The sequence below is a fragment of the Drosophila subpulchrella genome, chromosome 3R (genome assembly GCF_014743375.2).
Source record: "Drosophila subpulchrella strain 33 F10 #4 breed RU33 chromosome 3R, RU_Dsub_v1.1 Primary Assembly, whole genome shotgun sequence".
Classification (NCBI taxonomy): Eukaryota; Metazoa; Arthropoda; class Insecta; order Diptera; family Drosophilidae; genus Drosophila; species Drosophila subpulchrella.
Window position 1 is genome coordinate 13,816,777 of NC_050609.1, and position 22,723 is coordinate 13,839,499.

Below are 22,723 nucleotides of genomic sequence, written 5' to 3' on the forward strand. Positions count from 1 at the left end.
CTTTCGCTCAAAAACGAGTCTTTCTCGGGGCGTCTGTGTGTTTTCTGTTTTTTGCCGCTGCGGCCGCCGGCACTTGGCAGCTGATAACCGAAGTCGGCTGACTGCTATCGCCACTCCACAGACGCCGACGTCGACGGCGGGCCGGCTCCGTTTGTTAGCTTCTTTTTTTTTGGCTTTTCTGTGGCAGCATCGGCTGGCGGAGCTCAGTTAATTGTTGGACACACTCCGTGGCGGTTGTGCAGCCGGAAGAAAATAAGAAAAGAAATCGACTTTGTCGGGCTCTTTCGTGTGAGTGAGTGAGTGTGCAGGAAACCAAGTGCATTGCGGAGAATAAGTAAAAATTAGTGACAAAAGGGTGAAACCCGATAGTAAAAGTAACCCGCAGCCGTGACAAGTGCTCGATAATTGCCAAGTTCTGGCTCCCAAAAACGAAAGACTTAGGCAACGAACTCAGCGGTGAACTCTTCGCGCCAGCACGTTTTTAATTGAGGCCAACTTGGCGTGGGCCATCGTCTGCCATAATTGGATTAATTCACAGCTCTTGGGCTTTAAGTATTCGCTAACCAAATATAAGCACAGGCTTATACATACATACCCAAACGCATTTAGAGAAGTCATTAACAACAACGGCCAACGGCCAAGTGGGAACGTGCAACGTCAACAAAATGATCTTAAGGTATGTACGCTGGCTATTTTTTAATGAGCCGTACTCTCAGTTTTGGTACACATTTTTCTAGTTAATTTCCTGTGTGTGGCAAGTGTTCGTTTAGGCGTCTCGGAAATGTCTAGACCAACTTGGTGACTGGTTCTAGCCATATTCCTGCTCATTTTTATGTAATTTTTACGTGTCTGTCTCTGGCTTATGACAACTTTCTGAAAACATTTCTCCGGCATTCTCGCTGTGTTCTTTTCTTCTTTTTTTTATTATTCTCTGCGTATGTTTTAGCTGGAAATTTCTGAGTCGTTGGCACAGAAAGTTTTCGTTCGGTATGTGCGGCATTCTGGTGATATTCGACGAGTGATTAAACGGCATTGCGCCATATATGTGTTTTGATTATTTCATTTATATTCAGGCCAACCTCGGTTAGTTGCTTGGCTTTTGCTTGTCTAACAACTTCCCATGCTAATGGCTTCCTGCCACTTTCTACCTGGCCATCCACGAGCCATAATGATGAACAAATCAGCGCCTGGAGCAACGGAATTAATGAGCGTATAGGTCACGCTCTTGGCCATCTCAGCTTCCGACGAAAAGCTGAAAATCACACCTCCGATGCGGGCTTAAAATAGAGCTCAGCGGGAGTTTTCGGCTTCAATTTAAGTAGCAATTAGTTGTAAGAAAAAAGATACGGCTTTAAGCGCCAGGCGTCTTATTGCAGCTTAAAAAGGTCTGTTCATAATTTGATATCTTACAATTTAATGAAGTTCGCAGTATTTAGATAAAGCGATTGTTTAGATGTTTTATCCTATACGTTTTTTCAAAAGTATCATAACCAATCCCTTTTGTCTTCCTTTAAGGAAAACAATTTACAATTTGCTTATCACATAAACAACAAAACTTTATAGGCCTTTCCTTAATAGTTACATTTCATGTACAATTTTCGTGTATTATCTTCTTTAATGCAGGAATTTCACAAGAGGATTTTCATGTCACGCAATTCGAAAAATAATTAGTATTACATTTTAAAGTGCAATTCAACTGATACTTATACATTCGACAATCATTAGTGATGTTTTCCAGTGCCATTTACAAATTCTACGTATTTTGAAAATCTATAAAGCCGTCCGTTTGCAAAATCTTTAAATGGCTCTCGATATTTTTATACTCGTAATTAATTATAATTAGATTATACAAGCCGGATCTAATCTGTTCAGTATTGTATCCGTATAAGTTTAACTTAACGAACATAAAACAATGCCATTTAATAATAACTTTAAGTCCCCCGTATTATTTGTTTGACATGTTTACGAGGGAAACAAATTTTTAATTAAAAATCTTAGAATTGAATTATGATTAGAATTTTGTATTAGCCATTTCTGTACTTAGTGCAAGGCAATCGAGCCGGAGTTTATCCGCTTTGAACCAAGGCTAAGCCGAAGCTGGCCCTCGTTTTAATCAGGCTTAGTCGAGGCGGTGTGGGGCGTGTCCAGGTGATTTGTCATGGGACATGTACCTGGGGACATGGTCATAACTTCCCGAGTTCCCGGCGAGTTCTATCGGCTAACGGTAGTTGGTAGTTGGCCGGCAGCTGCTAACACCTCGATTACCTGGCCAACGTGGCACACTGCAATAAGCATAAAAAAGCCCGGCTGGGTGGAACTTAGCGAGTATCTGCTAATTGTCCGCTGTTCGCTGGGTCGCCTCGTTCGCTGATTTGTTTTTCCGAGTCCCCAGTCCCCATAAAGCATAGTTATGACCAAGAACCGAACAGCTTTACCTCTTTTTTGGTTTTTAGCTGCTAGCCAAACGGGGTCATTAACATTTGATGCGAAGTTCAAAGCGAGTTGCACAATGCCTGTGGATGGATGTTGAACTTCACGTTCAACCAGTTGCCAGCTGAAATCGATCAGGCAGGCAGCGATTTACTTTCTCCTTAAATGTAGAAGACCAGAAACGGAGCAACCTGTTGATTTCCTGGCTCGCAGGCCACATCTGCCTCGTGACTTGCCACCAATCCGGTCTCGAGCTCAGCGCGAAATGTTATAAAATGAAGACATAATTGGGGGGCATGTAAAAGAAATGCACAAAGGGGGCCAGGGGCGGGCAGCGCTGATTGCCGCTCTCCTGGCTAAAATTTGTGTCAAGGCTGCCAGCACTTTTGGCTCAGCAAAATGCAGCCAATCCATTTGCATGCCCGCATATAAATCAGACAATCAGACAGTCAAAACAGGGCGTTAGTGCCAATTTGGAAAGCGGCATGCGAAGTGCATTCAAAGATCCCAATCGAAATCGAACTCAAATCGAAGTCGAGATCGGGACCGGGCGATAAAAAGTCGCATTGTGCTGCGTATTAATGAGGGGCAAAGCCAAAGTCTGTCACAGTCAAACTTCCATAAAGTGAACAGCTATATAACATATTTCAAGCTATTTATTTTAATTGTGGTAAATACATTTATTATGCTTACTTTAAAATGTTTTAAAATGTATTTTGTTATCCAAAATTTTATAAATAATTTTATCTTTTCGGAATTTTTTTTTAATTAACCACTTCAAATTGCCAACATTTATTTTTGCGTTAGGTATATATTTTTAGGAAGGACCTATTAAATAAATTTGTTTTCGAGAGATATTTGTTAGAGATGGAAGCAGATTAGAGTCCTTAAAAATTTTTTAACGAGCTTGGGATTCCGAAAAAGAAACTCGGGGTCTTGGAGTTATAGAAATTTGACCGTGCCTATATCGATCAATGTTTTGGGGGCCTTTGTTTGTGGCCAAATGGCGGCCGCAGGCGCAAAACTTTGGCGCTGGATTCGTTACATAAACCGCCTTACAAGGTTCACAAGACAAGAGGCAGCAAAAGCCATGACTTGTGGTAGCATATTGCCGTTGTTTTCCCCATTTTTGGGCAAAATGTCTGTCTGATGTGTTTGCCACAATTACTCGCACAGCTCATGCAATCCCTTGCCCCAGAGAAGAGCGGTGGAAACATTGAAACAAATCATTTGGCGGCCTTACATTGATGGATATATGTATGAATGTATCTTTGGATACATAATATTTTGCAACTGCTCGATTTCTTAAAGTGAATGCTGGTCAACATTCACTTTTGCCTTTAAGATCTCCTTCTTTTCGGATGCTGCTTATGATGAGCCATTAATGCGCTACATTAACGTAATTTACTCAAAATCATTTCACTTTCAAAAGCCAAATTCACGTCATGCCTGCCCACAACCACCAGGCACTTGAATGGGTTTTCTATTTTCGGTATATTTTGGTAAATTAGATATTTTTTGAGCCCTGCCATTGCTGATGTTGCTTTGAATTCGCGAACATCGCTGATTGATGTTATAACAAAAGAAAGTTGAACGAGCAGGGATCATGGCTGCAAAAGAGGATGGCGATGGGTTGATGGAGTGGACGGGTGCTTGAACGTGCTGCTCTTTATGAATGGACGCCAGGGGTGGGCTCGGCCCGGCTCCTATTTACACTGATTTGATGATACAACTACGTGCCCGATCTGCGATCTGTTTGGGCAACTGAAAAGTGCTCGAGTTGGGTCTATTGTTCAGGTGAAAATATTTTATCTATTTATTTGTTTATATGCTGACTCACAGGTCGAGAAAGTGTAGCAAATAGGTTTGACAACATGATATATATTGGTAAAGAAACCTTTATATTTTACCTTTCTGAATTTTTACAATTTTAAATGCCCAAGATATTTTCCCCAGTGTGTGCGGGTTAATTAAAAGCCGCCCACAAGCGTGAGAACCGAAAGTGAAAAGCTGCGACCAAGGCGTTGCTTTCCGCTTATCAGAGAACCAAAGACAACCTCAGAGATTGCTAATTGAAATGCAGGGGTTGTCGACGCAATTCGCAGCAGATCTCTCGAATGGGATCGTGAGAGCCCTGGTAACCCAAATCGCGTGCTGGATTTGATTTGTATGTGCACTCGTCAGAAATTATGTGGCAACTGAACTGATGGCAAAACTGTGAGCGAGCGGTGCAAATTGAACAGTAACAGATGCAACCGCCAGTTACATATTTTGTGTGCCTATATTTTTTTCGGAAAACTATTTAAATAAAGCACAAGTATGCTGCATGTCGGCATTCGGTATGCTGGGCAACGCAACACTCAAAAAAATACAGCCGGGCTCAAACAAACCGAACCCGAATAATCACTTGGCTTATTTGTAGGCAGGCCAAGTGGAGTGCTCATGTGTTTTTATTTTTTTATTTTGAGCTTGCAACATTCGCACTCAAATTGATGACGATGACGATGATCAAGACGATGTGCCAATTGCCAAGCATTGCCGAGCTATTGAATGCCTCCAAAGTATGAGCACAAAATTTGGTAATTGTTGCAGCTATTTTGGGGAACCTGGTGGACCCCACTGCCAAAGAGCCAGACTGGTGAAAGGTGTCTGCTGCTCACGTGGCCCACTCGCAACTCCCTGTCATTTTCTGAGGATGCTCAGCCGCCGCGGAGAAGTGCACTTCAAACTTGGCTAAGAAAGTCAAGGCGGTCGGCTTGTTCGCCGAGAGCCAACGCACAAATCAGAGTTCACAGAAAGAAAATCTTGATAACATATATATTCATTGCCAAGTAATAGGAAGAATTTACTTTCTTATTGATCAATAGATAACCAGATTATATCAGATATTCCTTGGGGGGGAGATTTTTCTTTATACTGGGAATATTTTCCTGTAATTATTTAATTGTTAAAGGTTTTCGTCAACTAGATTTGTTTCTACTGATAGGTATCTGATTTCGATACCTTTTTCTCCGCCTGTAAAAATTAACGTCAGTTGCAAAAGTTGTTTTCATTTGATTTATGCACAATCAATGGCAGGCTGCAGCCAGTTTTGCATTGAGCGTTTTCGGTCAATAAGCCTGGCATTGAATTTGTCGCTGTGGCTCAGTCCCAATGATTTTGGCTTAGCCACTGCAATTTGTTTGCAATTAGCCGCCAAGTTGGCCAGGTATAAATCTGCAAGGGGCGGCCGCCCAATTAATAAGCTGTTAAAAGCGTCAGATTGCCGGCTTCGGTTATCAGTCAGTTGGTGGGGAGATCAAAGCCGAATTTTGTGGGTTTTCTCGACTTCAATCGCTGGCCAGCTGCGGTTTGGTTACATTCTATTTGAGACCGTGCAGTCCATAAACCGCACGTTAGCCGTGTCCGATGCTATCGCGATTGCGTGCCGGTCGGGTGATATATCAAAACCCTTCACATGCCGAAAATTCTGCACAGAAAAAAGGATTTGCGTTGCCTTTATTGGATACAAAAAATTCCATAACTTGGGTAATTGGATCCCGATTTTGAAGTGGCACACCTCTATGAATTTGTTATTGAATTCGCGAATCTTCTTCATTTAAATATTTTATTAACTCGATGGTCAAATTCTTAACCCATATTCATGTTTAATTTTCCCATATTCCCAATGGCTTTCAGAATGGGAACCCAAAACTATACTTCTTAATTTCATAACTTGAGTTATTGAATCCCGATTTGGACGTGGGATACCTTTATGAATTTGTGGTTAATATCTCTAACTATCTACATTAAAATATTTATTTTAGACGTGGGTCGAAACTTTAACCCATTTTCATGTTTGAGTTTTCCGTATTTCTAGTGACTTTCAGAATGAGAACCCAAAGTTGCTCTTCTAATTTTCATAACTTGGGTAATTTTATCCAGATTTTTTCGTGGGATACCTTTATGAATTTGTGGTTGAATTCTCTAAGTGTCTATGTTTAAATATTTCTTTTACACAACGGTTGAACTTTTAACCCATTTTCATGTTTGATTTTTACATCCACTGCTGGGCTCCCCATAACTTGAGTTGAAAACGTTTTTAAAATTCAAGTTTGGAATTTTTTACGACAATTATTATTATTTTTCTCCGTGTAGCAGTTCAAGCTCTAATAGATTTTCTCGCAGCGATAGGATCGCGAACGTTTTGTGGGTCAGAGAGCGAATTAAGGCAGCTATGGCCCGCTTATCGTTTCTTGTACTGTGTGCCATCGAATCTGCATTGCCAATTTATGGCACAATAAAATCTCGCAGGCGACACTAATGCCACATAAATGTGCGTCATGTTGCAATTGCTCCGCCGTTAATCAAGTATGCGCCATGTGTGCCCCATCGATTCGATATGTTTCGCACAGTTTTTTCTGTTTTTTCCCGACTTGCCTGCGAAATGGCAGGCGGATGTGAAGACATTGGACATTAACGCTACCTGTCTGGCCAGAATCAATTAAGCAATTGGCCAGAGCAAAGCTTTGAGCAAAGTTAAGTGCAACAATTAAAAAACAGAATAGTCTGGCATTAGCAATCGGTCCCAGAAACGAGATCCACTCAGCATGGGTTAAGAGAGCGGATAGATAGATAGATAGACAGATACATATAAGTGCAGCAGCATACCGCGATATTTGCACATCGCTGATTGCCGGCACTGTAGCTCGTGGCGATCGAGGGGCTTTAACTTGGCTTTATTCAAATGCGGTTGCTGTATTGGTTAGTTAGAGTCAAATGATAAATGATCGCTAATGAGAGGTTTAGAGTTGCATGCAGCTTGCTCTTAAAAACAACAAAAGCAGAAGTTGAGGTCAGCAGACTATATATGAGCTATTTTTAGACAAAACGTTATTAAATAAATTACATATTTGCAAGGAAAATAAAATAAAACTTAAATTAACAAATTAACCTAAAACAGTCAACAAAAGCAGTTGGGTTACAGATTAAATGTATATGCCACAAGGGAAGTTTGAGCTCTAAAAATAATCATAAATTCCACTCAGTTATCACAATGTCATCAGAGCTCTATGAGTAAAATCGGTGTGAATTTATAGTAAAGGCCTTCCCATAAACCTCGATTGGCAGATACAAAAAACGCAGCCAACACCTTCGTAAAGACTATTAGATTTCATATGCAATTTCATAGCTATCTCTCATAATTTCACTTCAGCGCACTTAATCACTATCAACGAAAGCGACTGTCGTCACATATGAAAACCAGTAAACAGCTTTAAGATAAAGTCAAGACATCTTAAGTATTTTCAGATTTCTGTCATATTTTCATTGAACCATACTTAATCACTATCAATGAAAATGCTGCGAATATAAATTATTAATTTCTCTGTGCATTACAAAAGTAATTTCCACACATTTACATGACTTCGAAAACTAACCAAGACGAGGCAATTTACATACAAAACAAACTCAACAATACGAGTGATGTGGCAAGCTGTAGACAAAGAAAGATCCACACAAAAAGTCCTATGGACCTGTGGTACGCCCCTTTTCTGGGGGCCCTGCTCCCAGGTATTCAGTTGCCAAGATGACATAAGTAGCATCAGAGCAAACCTCAAGATACCATCGGCAGCTCCCCACAAAGACTAACAATGCATCGGGCAATTAACGTAGCGCTGCCTTTGGAAAAAATATATTATTAGCAAATGTCAACTTTTGGATGCGCTTTAAAATATGCACAGATATGGCAGGGATCGTCCTATATGGCGACTATAATTGGACAACTGCGCCCGTTCTTTGTTTGCCACTACACGTAAAATAAGTACCTTTAAAGTTTACAAAGTATTAAAGAATTTAATAACTTTTTTTCAATGTGATATAACAAATAATTAAATTATATGACTTCTAAAGTTCAAACATTGTAAAGATTGTACTTTTGGAATTAAATTTAATGAATGCCACAAAAAGACTAACCCCAAATGTTTTTCAATAAAATGGTGATATATTTATTAGCAATATTCTATAACTTTAATAGTTTTTTGTTATTTTAAAGTGTTTTTTCAATATAATTTTTTTTTAGTATGGAGAGGCGATTCCCTGCTAAAAAAAAATTTTGTTTTGACTATGGAGTTACAATTCCCCGAAAAGGTCGAATTTCCCACCATACATATGTGTGTCATCCGAAGGAAACCGACTGCGGTGACCAAGTGCCTTAGATAAGCCAGTGCTGCGATTTATGTAAAAGTCGTTTGGCCAGCCATCGACGAACCGAAATTAATTGACTCTTGCGGGCAGGTGTAAAGATTGCATATGCATGCGAGTGTGCATAAATTGCAGAAATGTGCATACATATATGCAGTTTGGTAGTATGGATTTTGGCCGGTTGGCAGGTTGGCCAGAAGGACGTTGCGTGCTGGCCTTTCACAAAAGCTGTCGCCCCAAAGGCGAGCAACAATTAATTGACTTTACGCAGTGGCCTGCAACTCTGATCTGCATCTGGGGTTCGGCAATTAAATCTGCAAAAAGCCAACGCTGCCCCCATGTGGCACGCGTTTTTGTCTCGGGCGTGGCATGTCGGCCAAATAAAGTACTCAACACACAATCTGTGTGGGCGAGTGCGTTTTGTTTGCATTCTAATTGCCCTGTCATGATGGCTAATGAACTAGGCACTCCGAATGGCTATCATAAACAAGTTCCCCACACGGATTCGAAATATTTTAAGGGCAGCCTTGAACCAAATTCACTGTTGTGCGAAAAACCGAAATGAAAGCAACTCGCTGGTAACCAGATTTAATAATCATTTAACTCTGTTTAAGCGAGGAGCGTAAAGAGTTGCAAATCGTGTGAGCTTGAAGCCCAAAATTATGACCGCACATTGGTCAAGAGTGAGCAAGTCTTCTGTTTATTTGCTGGGCCTGTGATTAATCAAAGTCAGATGTAATATGAGCGGGAAAGTTATGGTTTATTGTAGTCACAAAGACTTTTAAAGTTCAGCTTGTTTTCGAAGTTCATCGCAATCGGGGGTTTCACGCCAGCATTTGCGCTTCTCATCGACGACCACCCAATCTGAAATTTAATATTTATAGTTAGTACCATATGTGATTTTATTTAAATTTTACTTACTTTGATTGGTCCTGCATCTTTGATTGTCATAAGCGCACCTATTGGAGAAAGTGCAACGGCTTACTATGGCACGTACAACACCCCTTCGCCATTCGGCACAAACAGGCCTATAATCCCTTGTGCAGGCTCGTGGGCACCTTCCTTTACCCGAATCTGCCTGAGCCAAGGCCAGTAATCCCACGGATATAATCAAAAATATACCCACACACTTCATGTTGTACAGCGAAAAGTTCTGTGCTTTCGAATGATCATGATACCTCAAAATATGCTTTTTATAGGGGAGTAGCTAGAGCTGATAAATTCATTTTTTAAACAGATGTTTCATTCACTAATCATTAAGTGCAAGCAGGTGCATTTTAATCTTTTCATCCGGAGAGCGAGTTCAGTAAACCCTTGTAATGAGATACACTTAAAAGGTATCTCACTTAACTTGGTCAGTGAAAAGGAAAGAGCAAACTGTCAAACGAAAAGTGAAAGGACTTAAGTGCGTTATTGTTTCCCTTGGCGATTATATAAGCAACTTTTATAGCCAGGGAGCTGTGCCCTTCGTTAAAATGAGACCCTCGATAGATGGAAAATAAAAAAATAAAATACTTTCACTATTTATTGCTGAGTATGTCGTCAGCTATCACAACTTTACAGACTTATTATCAACAATCTTGAAACGGTCATAAGAAATTGCAAAAATACTATGTGATTATTTTAAAATATCCAGTAAATCTGTAGAGGTATATACATATGTTCCTTTTTTTTGAAAGTTTGCATATTAATAGAATTATTTTAAAAACGTACACTTATAAATCCTTTGTAATATTTATTACATTTGCATTCTAACGAAAATTTTAAAATCTCCAAAAAAACCATACAATTAATTCAAAGAACGGTGGTCAAACCAGTTATGGAGTTCACCTACTCAAGGTGATCTCAACAAATGAAGTAATTAATTGTTTTCAAAATTATAATTAACCAATTCCAGTTAATTAAAACCCAATATGTTAAAGGGTATTCGAGGCAAACCCTGTTTTTGGTTATATAAAAAAAGGGGCATGGCGTATAATATGCCTTACTTTCACTGTTAGCCAGAGGCGGTAATAACAATAGCAATCAATATCAATACTTATCAACAGCCGTTAACAATTGCCCGAAAATGTGGGGGTTTTTTTGTTTTTGGCTTTCGCTTTGAGCGAGGCGACAAAAGCTAACAAGCGATTAACACGCGCCCCAAGTCATAAATCTGCGCGCATTAAAGCCGCAAAATAAAAGCAAGGTTGCCAGATGTCAGATGTCGAATTCCCCAGCCGCCCCTTTTTGACAGATAAAGAAACGCCCCAGACAATGGCGAGTCCAAAAAACAATATGCAACTTGGCATATGGGCACCATGGGCTGTCGATCGAAAGACAGCTGCAACCTACAGTCGAAGTGGAATTTGCATATGGGAAAATGTCTGTTAATCATTGAGTAACAATGGTTCTAGAAATATGGACCTTATTATGGTTGTCTTGGAAATTTAAGTTATTTTAATTAGCTAAAAGTATGCTATGAAATATTTCACTTTTGTTTTTAAAAATCAACATTTTGAAACAGATTACATAATTTTAAAAAATGCAATGCATTTAAAATTGTTTTGGTCATGGTGAATATTCTTGTGAAATTGTAAAATTCTTGTTAGTCTTGTCTCTTGAAATCTTGACCACCTAAAACTTACAAAAAACATGTTTAAGTTTGAGTTCTCTATAAATCTTTTTTCAGTTATAAATCAGTTTTTAGGCTGCGGAGGCTGTACTTTACCAACAAGCCGACTGTTTGACTGATTAATGCCTTTGGCTGCAGGCGTTTTTCTGTTTGTCAAATGGGCGTGACGCTTTAGCTGCATGTTTACCTGCATAACGTGTTAATTTGCCTACTTTTGCTCATGTTTCTTTGCAGAATACTTCTACTGTCTCTGGCGGCGGTGGCGCATGCGCAATACCATCAGTTTGGCGAGCAGCTCCAGACGGCCCACGGATCCGACTGTGCACTTCTGCTGGCCGGACCAGGTCGCTCCTCCGTCTACGACTACAACGTGAATCTATTCCGCGGCACTTTGTGAGTACAAATAGAAACTGTGTGTCTAGTGTGCCGTTGCAGAAAAAGTGGCTCGGTGGCATTCTGGGTTATGTTTGAGGCTTAAATATTTGAACGTTGACACCGAATCGTTGTGCAGTGAAAAAAAAACAAACAAGAAATATAAGAACTTGGACATGAAATGATATGATATCGATGTATTAAAGTAGTGTAATACCAAAAATATCCCTGAATTCCCCTTGGTAAAGTACTATAGTATTTCTCCCTTTTAGCTTAGGATTTTTCGCAGTGTTCAACTGCCCGACTGACACCCATAAATCTTGGTTTGTGCTGTTTCAGCTTGTTTGAGCGGTGGCAACATGGCTCTACACCTACGACAACACAGCACACGAGCTTTGAGCCAATCATTAGCAGCACAAACAGCAGCGGCAATCATTCGGCAACCGCCTTTTGACGTTGACGTCTCCAAGTTGCAATGCCTAGGGAAAGATATTCCCATACTACCCAGATAAATATATATATTTCTTGGCGGGGGCCCGCTGTGCGAGGCGATTGCATCTGTTGCTGAACACGAGTGGCTAAGTTAGTGGTAACATTTGACAGCCGACGTCTTCATTGCAGCTTAATCTGGGTTTCTAAATGCTTAATCATTTATTCAATTTTTCTTCTTTTTCTTTTTGTTCTCAGTAACAACTTTCTTTGATTTCCCCACCAATAGATCCTTTTTCTTGCGTAAGAAATTTGCGATTTCTTCGCAGCTTCCAACGGGCCATTGACAGGGCTGATTGCTGTCCATTGACCAGTCTAAGAAAACACTTTAGTAATTAGATATTATTCTTATATTAGTTTCATCCTTAACTCACCCAATTTGCTGTTGCATAGATACAGTTTTAGGGTGCAATGGTTGGGAAAGGTGCAAGTACTGGGAGTATTGCCTCCGATTCGGGAGGCACACACAGGCTTATAGTCCAAGTCACAGGTTTTGGGACACTGCGACTTATCCGCAATCCTCTTAAGATCCGCTGTGGAAAGTGCTACCAGTAGAATAATTACCAAAGATCTCATGGTGTTTGCCGGCACTTCAATGACTACTGTTCTGTAAACCTACCATCTTATATACCCCACAGTGGGTATTAGAAAACAGACCTTTGATAAAAAACCATATGCCTTTGGAAAATGGGTTCTCAGGTGTGATGATGGCTTCTTACGTTTCACTCGCTGTCACGGCGACTCGTTAACGGCAATCAGCAAATGGTTTTTGGCCTCGAATCGTCGACGACAGGCTTTTTGGGCTCAGAGTCATGTGATGCAGACGGACGCATCATGAAGTCACCTGACAGACCGGCGCGATTTATTAGTAAACGAAAAAATCAAAACCGCACGACAAAAAGCCGCAAACAAAAATAGCAAGGCAACAGCAATGGCAACCCAAAACAAATGGCATTGCAACACTTGCAGATGCCAAAAGGAAAAATGAAGAGAAAAAATGCTTAACTAAAATAAAAACACCTGAGCTGCCGCGGGGCTGCACAGCAGCCATTGATGGCAAACTTTTGTCTCGAGATGATTTCGAAAAGTGACTTTGAAACGCTGCCAACACACAATGCCTCCTGAACTGAACTTCAGACTGCACAGGAAAATAAACCATAAAGTAAAATGAAAACTAAAACAACAAGCTAGTATCTAGAAAATATCTCAAGTCAAGAATCAAGAAGCGAAGTAAATAGGAATTTTTTAGAGTGCAGCACTTATGCCAGCAGTTAGATGCACATATTTTAAATGTCACACGATCCAGATAGAGATTGCAAATTGTTCAATTGCTCGATTGTCTTCGATTTTCTGGGGGTCACCGCGAAGTGGAGCTAATTTTTGGGGTCGTCGGGCATCGAAAACGTGAGCCTTGCCAATCGGGCCAAGTCGTTATCGCTGACTTTGGCCTGGCTATTGAACCTGGTCAGTTGAACCAGAGTCGGTTGGGGAAAAATGCAGAAAAATTGGCCGCAACAACCTACTTAAAAGTTAAATACAGGTTTCGGCAGGGGCCACTTTCGTTGCGGCCTCTGCTCCGTCTGCTGAAAGTCTGCAATTGTATCTGTATCTCCATCTGTTTTTGTATCTGCCCCACCATCATCACTGTCTGCGTAAGCGAAGTAGCTCCCCAGAGTCTCTCTCAAACGAAAAAAAAAAAATACCACGAAAAAATAAAAAGATTGTAAAAGGCCGCATAGATAAATGATATTTGAATATTTTGCACGGCGAGTTTACGACACGCTTTTGCAATTATTCACAATATTACGCATACGCCGCGTGCGCTAGACCGCTGCAACTCAATACCGATCAGGAAGTGTTGGCGTTTCGCAGCCGCGCACCTGCGATCGCCGGCCCGGGATTCATAACATTAGTTTTTACTTTACAATCAGGATAACAAGTACAAGTCCGTGTCTGGGGCGGGACGAGTTGGATCGCAAGGAGTGGAGAAGTGCTGGGGATTCGCTTCGATTCGATTCGATTGGACCCAAAGTGGCAGTGCGTGCCGCATGCAAGCCACTTTCTAGTTGGCCCAAAACTCTGGCTATGCGCACATTGAACTTACCCGAGTCCCGTAAATTTTGTGCGAGAGTGCTCTCGACTTGCTTTCTGGTTAAAATTAACAGGCAGACCAGTTAAGTGCCAGACATTGCCATTTTCGATTTCAATTTGACAAATTTGCCCAAGAAATATGTACAAAAATTTAGACATGCCACAAGGCGACATCTAGATGCTCTGTACAAATAAAAAATAATAATTTAAAATAAATTAAGAATATCCTTCTAAAATGGTATATAATTTTATCAAGCTGGTCACCTAAAAAAAAATAGATTTCGCATCCAAAGTCTGTTGGTCACCTTAAAAAAAAAGATTTCGTGAACCAGCCTAGATGAATTTAACAGATACAGTTTTAATTTGCAAGAACTCATTCAAAATGTAAGTTATCACTTTGGAAAAAAACTCTTTTTCTAATAGCTCATATTTTAGCCTGAGCCAAAATTAAAGCCACTCAAAAATGACCCACTTAAAAGCCTTAAAAGATTTTAAACGAAAAATGCAAAGCCAAGGAAAATTACCCAGTGACAGGGTAAAATGACGGCAAGTTCGTGAAAAATGTTGCTTTTAGCCGAAATGGTTTTGCATTGCGTGTGCTTGCAATGCCTCCGCCAGTTTGCCGTGCAATTGGTGGGCATATTTTCTGAATCCGCTGCTCCTGCCGATGCAGTTGCTCCGGCTGTTGTTGTAATTACTTAATACTTACGCATTGTTAACACGCATCGTTGTCGCCTGACACGCGTTTTACATGTCGCACCATTCGAGGAAGTGGCTGTGGCCCCCATTTTTGGTTAGATTTTCCCGGGCTGCGGAGCCCCAGCTGCCCGACATAAGAAATTTGCGTGTTTTTGGCATTTAATTAACAAACCGGCTGGCAAAAGCAGAGTAATATGGCAATGTTAAAGTTAAGTTTGTTACTGTAACAGTAACAGTTGGCCATATTTGTCCCGCTGGCCAAACTGTATGGAGACGTTTGGGGCAGCCGTTTCCTGTCACGAGGAAAAACCCCCGGCAGCCAGTTAACTTTAGTTGTAACTTAGTCGTACTCAGCCCCAATGGTCAAACTGATGGCTCCCGGCTGCACAAAGGTCTGATGGTACCATTTGTTCGTGTCCAACACAACTGTGGGGGGGTCGTAACATTAGTAATATGCATTTGAGGGATTATTTCGGGTAACTTCTCACTTATATCGCCCTGCTGGACCACCACATCGAATCGCTGGCACTGCAGGTAGCACTCCGGAGGTGGAACCAGTAGCCACCGCTTGCTGCCCGCCAGCTGAGCCTGCCACGATGGCAGTCTCACATTGTCAATCTGTCAAAAGAGATTTCACATCTATCAGAAAAGCTATGCAAATAGGATTATAATACTAGTTTTTTAAGAGATTGTGTTTTGTAATTTCACAATTTAAAACAGATTTTTTAACGGCAACAAATTATTAACAACTAAGCTATTACGAAATCGAAATAAATACTTTTTATTTGAAGTACGGCATTACAACTGCACTTAAGAATACTATATTAAAGCATATCATTAAAAGTTAGTAAACAGATTGCAAATAAATGTTAGTAATTGTTTTAGAATGGAGGGGTATTTGAAGAATGAATATTCGATTTTAGTGACCACATTATATTTGGTAAATAACCTTGTAAAAACTTGACCAATAACAATTATTTAATTTTTCAATAAGCCAATTAATTAGGAGATTGCAATTCAAAATAAATTAACTGTCAAAGTCTAGAAGGTAATTTGTTAGCATGATTTATTTTTTGAAACTTACATGCATTTGTGCCCCTAAACCAGAGGTCCCAATGAAAAACCAATCGACAGCATTATTTTCGGAACTCTCGGGCAGAAAATAAGGTCTTCCATAGTGCCTCCGAAATTCCTCTGCGGTTTCCGCATGGCAATTACTCCAACCAAAATACCAGGGCTGCTCACCAGGTTTTAACTCCACCCGATCCTTGGGCATATCCAAAGCCTCATAGATATCAAAGAAGCCTGTTTTATAAGGCAAGAACTGGCACTCCCTTATGTGTTGCTTTTGCTTGGCCCTGGCATAAACATCGCGAAAATACCAATAGTTGAATAACTAAAATATGAATATTTTTTAAATCACAGGTTATTTTTGTTAATGTCTTAGAATATTTACCGAAACTGCTGTCCAATTTTTGGTTGCATCACTGACAATAACTGGGGCTGCACTGTAAGCGAACTTTTTCTCAAATTCTTTAGGGCTTACATTTTGAAGACGCGGCACATTTTTAATATTGGCACAAAAATCACATCTTTCGGGAGGTCGAAGGGCGTAACGCAGGGGGCGTGGCAGAGAAAGAACACAATTCTAAAAGTAGAAACACAATTTTAGATATAATGTGCCTTTAATTAGATTTCTGAAGCTGGTATTATTTTTGTTCACAGAAGTTTACTACCTTTCCCTGCATTTCCTCATAATAGTATTGCACACCAAATAAAATAAAAATAGTAACCAACACTAATTTAATCCACTTTGTTAGTTTTTTGTTAAGAAGAGACCCTTTGCAGGATTTGGGCAATAGGTCCTCAAGGCTCCTATCCAGGTAATATGGCTTATGGGCCTCTAATATTTTCTGTAGTCTACTGCGAGTCTGCTCTAGATTTCCTTGCTTCATCGTGACGATGTTTCTTTGACCAAGTTATGTTCTAAACTGAATCGGCAACTTGGCTTTGTTCTTTCAACGTGGCTTTTTAACGCGTTGGCCCGGAAATGATTTTATTATCTGTCAGTGCGCAGGCCTTCTCGAAAGCGTGGGTGGGTTGTGTGGTTAGCATGTGATAAGCGACAAATTGCCTCTTATTGTCAATTTAAATCACTTTCACTTCAATCTACTTACAGGAACCCCTACAACAATGGACCGGGCACTTGCATCACCTACGATGCCATCAATGCGGCTTACTTGGATGCACGCAAGCGTATACGTAAGTTAATCCCCTATTTGGTACAGTAAGTCCTATATACAAGGCAAACATCCTAAAGAAAATATAAGACATACTTATATTTTTGTCAAAGGATATAGTTTAGGTTTTGTAGAAGGATCTTTATTAATAGCAAGTCAACTTATTATTTTAAACATTTTTAAAAATGATTTTTCATATCAATAGAGACAATATTTTTATTTATTTTGCCCTATTTTATTTTCATTAAATGTGAATAAGTTTTCTTGGACTCAAAGGTAGCTTTAGTTCAAATTTTCTCAGATTTGACTTGTGGAATTTCGATTGAAAGCGTGAATATGCATTTACAATTTACCCATGCGTCTCTTGCAGATGTGGCTCAGCCAAAGTCTGACTGGAAGCCGGAGGAATTGGCCACCGTGGGCGAACTGCTGCTCGACATTTCCATTCAATTGGCCCGAACGTAAGTAATCAGCGCTAAACGCATTTGAAAGTTGCCCTGGCACGCCCACGATCCCCATCTCCCTCGGCGCTAATAACGATTGCCAAATCACGCATGACAAGGCAGTTAAGTCGTGCACCAGAGCACCACCAATAACTGCACCACTGAACCACTGAACCACCGAAAAGACCCCCTGCAGTCATCAAATATGCATGAGTCTTTTCTTGCCTCCAAGGTTCTACGCTCGCCGCAAATCGGAACTCAAACTCGAATTCATCAGCACAGAAACAAAAAAGTTGCATTTTTGGAGAGATATATTTAAAAGGAATTTCAGTCTGATATTAACAGATGGGTAGGGGCAATATGAATGTATTTATTTCAATTTGAAGTATGTGCATTTTACAAATATTCAAAGAATATAGGACTTGACAGGTACAGGTAATAGTCAGGTACATATATGTAAAGATTAGCTAAAAGATAGATTTAAACATCAAAATATGATCTATTTCTTGCTGTGTGCGCCAGTTCTTTTTGAAAGTTCGGCACATGCAAATGCTAATTGTCTGGGGTTTTTGACTGATGGCCAGTGGCTGACAGCCGGAGAAGTGCATTCGAGAGCTCGTCGAAGCCTTCTTCCCAACTGGCGCAACCGCATTTTTGCCAAACAAAAACTATTTGCAGCTATTTGCGGAGCTCGCAGCGCAGATGTAAACAAACGGGGATTATGCAATGGACCGCTTCGCAAACAGCCAGCAAATGGTGAGCAGCGATCACTGAGCCAGTAAGCCAGTGAGAGTGCGCGTGACTGTCTTGCCCCTCGAAAAGAAGCTGCGGAAGATGCCGCACAGCATTTCCAGTTTGGTTTTTCCTTTTTCTGCCATGTGATCAGTTGGCCAACGATTGGCCCCTGCAGCGCACTCAACTGCTGCACAGGGAGAAATGTATATTACTAAATTCGCCATAAATGTACGCGTTCTTATTAAGGTAATCTAGGCATAGAGCTTAAAAAATATTTTACAGAACCATCATTTATTAAATTAAGTGCACTCACTTTTAAACTAAGGAAGACAGATATTTGATTTTTAAATAAATCTAAATATTTTTATACATGTAGAAAGCAACAAACATTATATATAAATTTCCGGGGTAAATATATCTAATGTTGTAATTATATATTACATAGCAAACCATATCTTTACATATACATTGCTTTGCGTTTGCGTTTACCATTTTTATGGCCAATTTGGGTGTAGTTTTTGTGTGTTTGGGGAGTGGAATCTGGGTAAGCGGGTTGGCGAGTCAGTTGGCCAAAATTTGGGAGACTTGGTGGGCCTGTGCTCATCATCATCATCATCATCATCGTCATTATCATCACCCTCCCCATGTGCGACTTTCACTCAGCCCGACGTCTAAGCCGATATTTCGGACCCGAGGGGCAACATCTTCAACTGTTGCACCTGCAACATCGGAATTGTTGTATAATAATCTCTTGATTATGGCTAATAACATGTTGTAAACGGCCAATCCAGCGGCTGCCTGGCTTTACGGCATTCTATGCATACAATGAGGCCACTTTAACCTGCGAATGGCTCATGTAAATCAATGATGTGCGATTGAAAGATAGCGCATTTCCAGATCTTCCTTCTGCACATCTCTGCAGTACTTTCACGTACTGCGACCCTGCAACCTCGGCAGTTTTCCACTTCCCATCTTCACACAATAGCCAGCCGGACGCAGTTTCCCTTTGGCTTTTCTCGCTTTCTCATGCACTCGAGGAAGAGCTAATGTCGGTCCCTTTGGCGATTTATTTATGTGCCGGCACACACAACTTCCTCCGCCAGCTAAATACCAGTTTGCCAGCACAGAAATCCCACACAGAAATCAAGAAAAAAATCATATAATAATCGGTTACCAATTGAAAGTATAAAAATTTGCCACTGTCAACGTCAGGCATCAACATCAATATCTGTCGGCCGGGCCAAAAGCGCGTTAATTGCGGTCCGCTCGCTAACTGGGCTAATACGTTAATTTTGCAATTTTTCAATAAAAATCTGAGGAATACACAGGCAAAAAGAATAAAGTATTTTTGAACATAAATTATACATTAAGTTTCTATATTTTTTTTCTGATTACTTACAGGGATTTTTGCCAAAGCGTTTATTTAATTTAATTTGATTTATTTATGCTTTTCACACTTCATTGTATCATTATTTTAATAATCATAAATTCGGCTTATGTTAGTATTATTTTTTTAAGTGTGGGCAATCAAAAAGTTGGTGGCAGGAAAGAGCCAAGTTAGGCGATATCCGCAGTTGCGTTAAGATGAAGCGATAATTACTCTTGACTGGCGACTAAATTCCTCTTAAAATTACTTTTATAGGTATGGCTTATCCTATGAAGAAATCGAGAAGGGGTTGCCGACGATTGATACCTCAAAGACCCTGATCCGTGAAGTGTGTCCGCCCTTTTTCGCCGGAGTTGAGTGTCGCCCGGGAAAATACCGACGATTTGATGGTCTCTGCAACAATATCGAGCATCCCACTTGGGGGGCAGCCAATGCTCCTTTCCAGCGCCTGATTGGCCCTCTGTATTCGGATGGGATTAATGCTCCCAGGATATCGGTGACTGGTAGGGATTTGCCTTTCTCCCGAGTGGTTTCACGCACCATGCATCCCGACGATGGTTTCCACGATCATGCGGGCACCGTGATGGTCATCGCCTGGGGTCAGTTTATGGATCACGACTTTACGCTCACGGGAACGCCACTGGGTAAGTTGAAAATATACATAACTTTCGAAGAAAAGTGAGTTTCTCTAAAGTTACCAATATATTATTATAAAAATGTTAGCCTAACGTGAGGATTTAAATAATTTAACTAGTAATCCCTTTTAATTGTAGATCCCATTAACCGCAATGACCCCGAGGAGTGCTGCAAGCGACCCCTGCATCTGAAGCACCCGTACTGCAATGAGATCCGCATTCCCGATGATGACTACTTCTATCGACTCTTTAATGTCAAGTGCATTGATTTCGTGCGCGGTTTCCCTTCACCTCGACCAGGTTGCAAATTAGGTGGGTTTACTAATGATTTTCCATGACTTCCATGACTTATCATGACATGATAATAATTCCGACCTGCTATATAATACTTTTCCAACTATTTTTTAGGATCCCGTCAGCAGTTCAACACCTTGACAGGTGTAATCGATGCCAATACCGTTTATGGAGTGAAGGAGGCCTTTGCCCGAAAGCTGAGAACTGGCTATGGAGGACTGATGCGTATGAATCCGGTGTTCCAGGAGTACGGCCTAAAGGATTTGCTGCCCCTGAAGTTGGATATTCCCGATGAGGGTTGCACGAGACCCAACAAGAGCATGTACTGTTTCGAGGGCGGTGAGATTCGAGTCAATGAGCAACTGGTGCTCACCTGTATGCACACCTTGATGGCCCGTGAACACAATCGATTGGCCACCGGTTTGTCACAGATCAACAAGCACTGGGATGACGAGACCCTGTTCCAGGAGTCCAGAAGGATCAATATCGCTATAGTTCAACATGTCACCTTCAACGAATTTTTGCCCATCTTGCTGGGCAAGGAAGTAATGGAGAAGTTCGGTTTGGTTCTCCAGAAGGACGGCTACTGGGATGGTTACGATCCTACAGTGAATCCTGGTATCATCGACTCCTTTGCCGGAGCTGCCTTTAGATTTGGCCATTCCTTGCTGCCAACTGCCGTGGAACGCTGGTCCAAGGCCCATAAATTTATTGCCTCGAAACGTCTTTCGGATTTGATCAGGAGACCTTACGATCTGTATCGCGCTGGAGTCTTGGATGAGTACTTCATGGGTCTAATGAACCAGGTGGCTCAGGCTATGGATGATTCGATCACCCAGGAGGTCACCAATCATCTGTTTAAGAAGGAGGGCGCCCGATTCGGAATGGATCTTGTGTCCTTTAATATGCAGCGCGGTCGGGAGTTTGGAATTCCCGGTTACATGGAGTTCCGGAAGTTCTGCGGTCTGCCCACCTCGAACACTTGGGATGAGATGTACGGATCTATGCCCAATGAGACGGTTCTGCGATATGGCAGCATCTTTGAGTAGGTTCTTAAGTTATTTCGTTTAAATTTGTACTAATCATGTTATATTTTTTAGACACCCTGCTGATATTGATCTTTGGTCTGGAGGCGTCTCTGAGAAATCTCTTCCCGGTTCGATGTTGGGACCGACTTTTGCCTGCGTTATTGCCACCCAAATGAGTTATTTGCGCCGTGGAGATCGTTTTTGGTATGAACTGCCCAACCAGCCCTCATCATTCACTCCCGAGCAACTGCAGGAGATTCGCAAGGCGAAGCTGTCCCGTTTGATCTGCGACAACACCGATTTGATTGATACTGTACAGATTTATCCCATGGTCTTGCCGGATCATGAAATGTAAGTATTATAAATATTACATTATTATACATATTACATTTGAAAGGATATATTTATAATTAAATATTTATAATAATTAAATTAATTATTTATAAATAATTAGCAACCCACGAGTGCCCTGCAAGAGTGGTATTATACCATCAATTGATCTGACTAAATGGGCGGACTTTGGCGGTCATGGCGTAGATCCCTCTCTCTATGTAAGTTGATCACCTAAATTTTTACAAAAACAATACTTTATTGGATTATTTTTTAGAACTACATCAATGAAATACCCGACACGCTGCTGAACTTTAGGAAGTAAATGCCATTTGTGTTCTCCACGTTTTGTTTTACAATCTCGATTCATTTTTTGGACTCCATATCTGTATCTTCAGTCTTCTATAGTTCTACATCTCTCCTCTTCTCACTGCTTAGTCTCCTAACTAGTCTTTGCTCACCATCCGCATTTCTATAGCCAGTCAGTAGTTTTGACACTGCCATTCTTCTTCAGAGCTCTTTCCAGCATTTCCATGCATGAACCACACATTCTCTGTATATATTATTATTAAATAGCAGAAATAGAGCGTTTAAGTTAAAGCATATCGAAGCAATCAGAAACAACGATAAAGAAATCAAAAATAATTTTTAAAATATATCTCGATGTAAGTTTTTGTATATGCAAGTATTTTTTAAATAAAATTGAAAAACATAATTTGTTTCGAGTTTAAGAAATTATGGCAGTAAGTATATATG

The 22,723-nt window shown here is 40.6% G+C and overlaps 4 protein-coding genes across 5 annotated transcripts; 1 reads left to right on the top strand and 3 right to left on the bottom strand.

The window, feature by feature from the left end:
• Window positions 1-114: 114 nt before the first annotated feature.
• On the top strand, window positions 115-22,645 carry LOC119563209 (peroxidase). Its single transcript, XM_037876505.1, has 10 exons — window positions 115-676; window positions 11,459-11,617; window positions 17,055-17,137; window positions 17,486-17,576; window positions 19,936-20,324; window positions 20,454-20,627; window positions 20,724-21,654; window positions 21,710-21,988; window positions 22,092-22,188; window positions 22,245-22,645. The coding sequence occupies exons 1-10, from the start codon at window positions 666-668 to the stop codon at window positions 22,290-22,292; spliced, it is 2,262 nt and encodes a 753-aa protein (XP_037732433.1). The 5' UTR covers window positions 115-665; the 3' UTR covers window positions 22,293-22,645.
• Window positions 9,392-9,745, bottom strand: LOC119551444 (turripeptide Pal9.2-like). The gene is made up of 2 exons (XM_037860790.1): window positions 9,532-9,745; window positions 9,392-9,474 (listed from the first exon to the last, which is right to left on the bottom strand). Exons 1-2 carry the CDS (start codon window positions 9,743-9,745, stop codon window positions 9,392-9,394), a joined length of 297 nt encoding a protein of 98 aa, XP_037716718.1.
• Window positions 12,028-12,808, bottom strand: LOC119563211 (vasotab-like). Of its 2 annotated transcripts, XR_005222118.1 has the most exons (3): window positions 12,705-12,808; window positions 12,460-12,630; window positions 12,028-12,400 (listed from the first exon to the last, which is right to left on the bottom strand). XR_005222118.1 is itself a non-coding variant. In XM_037876507.1 (2 exons), exons 1-2 carry the CDS (start codon window positions 12,659-12,661, stop codon window positions 12,252-12,254), a joined length of 351 nt encoding a protein of 116 aa, XP_037732435.1. In that variant the 5' UTR covers window positions 12,662-12,665; the 3' UTR covers window positions 12,033-12,251. The 2 variants fall into 2 exon arrangements, 1 of the variants encoding a protein (XP_037732435.1); XM_037876507.1 differs by lacking the exon at window positions 12,705-12,808 and having other exon boundaries at window positions 12,033-12,400; window positions 12,460-12,665.
• Window positions 15,017-16,848, bottom strand: LOC119563210. Its single transcript, XM_037876506.1, has 5 exons — window positions 16,612-16,848; window positions 16,332-16,523; window positions 15,960-16,271; window positions 15,364-15,493; window positions 15,017-15,301 (listed from the first exon to the last, which is right to left on the bottom strand). Exons 1-5 carry the CDS (start codon window positions 16,828-16,830, stop codon window positions 15,216-15,218), a joined length of 939 nt encoding a protein of 312 aa, XP_037732434.1. The 5' UTR covers window positions 16,831-16,848; the 3' UTR covers window positions 15,017-15,215.
• Window positions 22,646-22,723: the final 78 nt, after the last annotated feature.

Coding starts and splice junctions, on each gene's coding strand:
- LOC119563209 (XM_037876505.1), top strand. Junction 17,138..17,485: donor GGATGCACGCAAGCGTATAC/GTAAGTTAATCC, acceptor CGTCTCTTGCAG/ATGTGGCTCAGCCAAAGTCT. Junction 21,655..21,709: donor CGATATGGCAGCATCTTTGA/GTAGGTTCTTAA, acceptor TATATTTTTTAG/ACACCCTGCTGATATTGATC.
- LOC119551444 (XM_037860790.1), bottom strand. CDS start 9,745: ATGAAGTGTGTGGGTATATTTTTGATTATATCCGTGGGATTACTGGCC. Junction 9,475..9,531: donor AAGATGCAGGACCAATCAAA/GTAAGTAAAATT, acceptor ATTAAATTTCAG/ATTGGGTGGTCGTCGATGAG.
- LOC119563211 (XM_037876507.1), bottom strand. CDS start 12,661: ATGAGATCTTTGGTAATTATTCTACTGGTAGCACTTTCCACAGCGGAT. Junction 12,401..12,459: donor TCTATGCAACAGCAAATTGG/GTGAGTTAAGGA, acceptor GTGTTTTCTTAG/ACTGGTCAATGGACAGCAAT.
- LOC119563210 (XM_037876506.1), bottom strand. CDS start 16,830: ATGAAGCAAGGAAATCTAGAGCAGACTCGCAGTAGACTACAGAAAATA. Junction 15,494..15,959: donor GTTTAGGGGCACAAATGCAT/GTAAGTTTCAAA, acceptor CTCTTTTGACAG/ATTGACAATGTGAGACTGCC. Junction 15,302..15,363: donor GGTCCAGCAGGGCGATATAA/GTGAGAAGTTAC, acceptor ACCCCCCCACAG/TTGTGTTGGACACGAACAAA.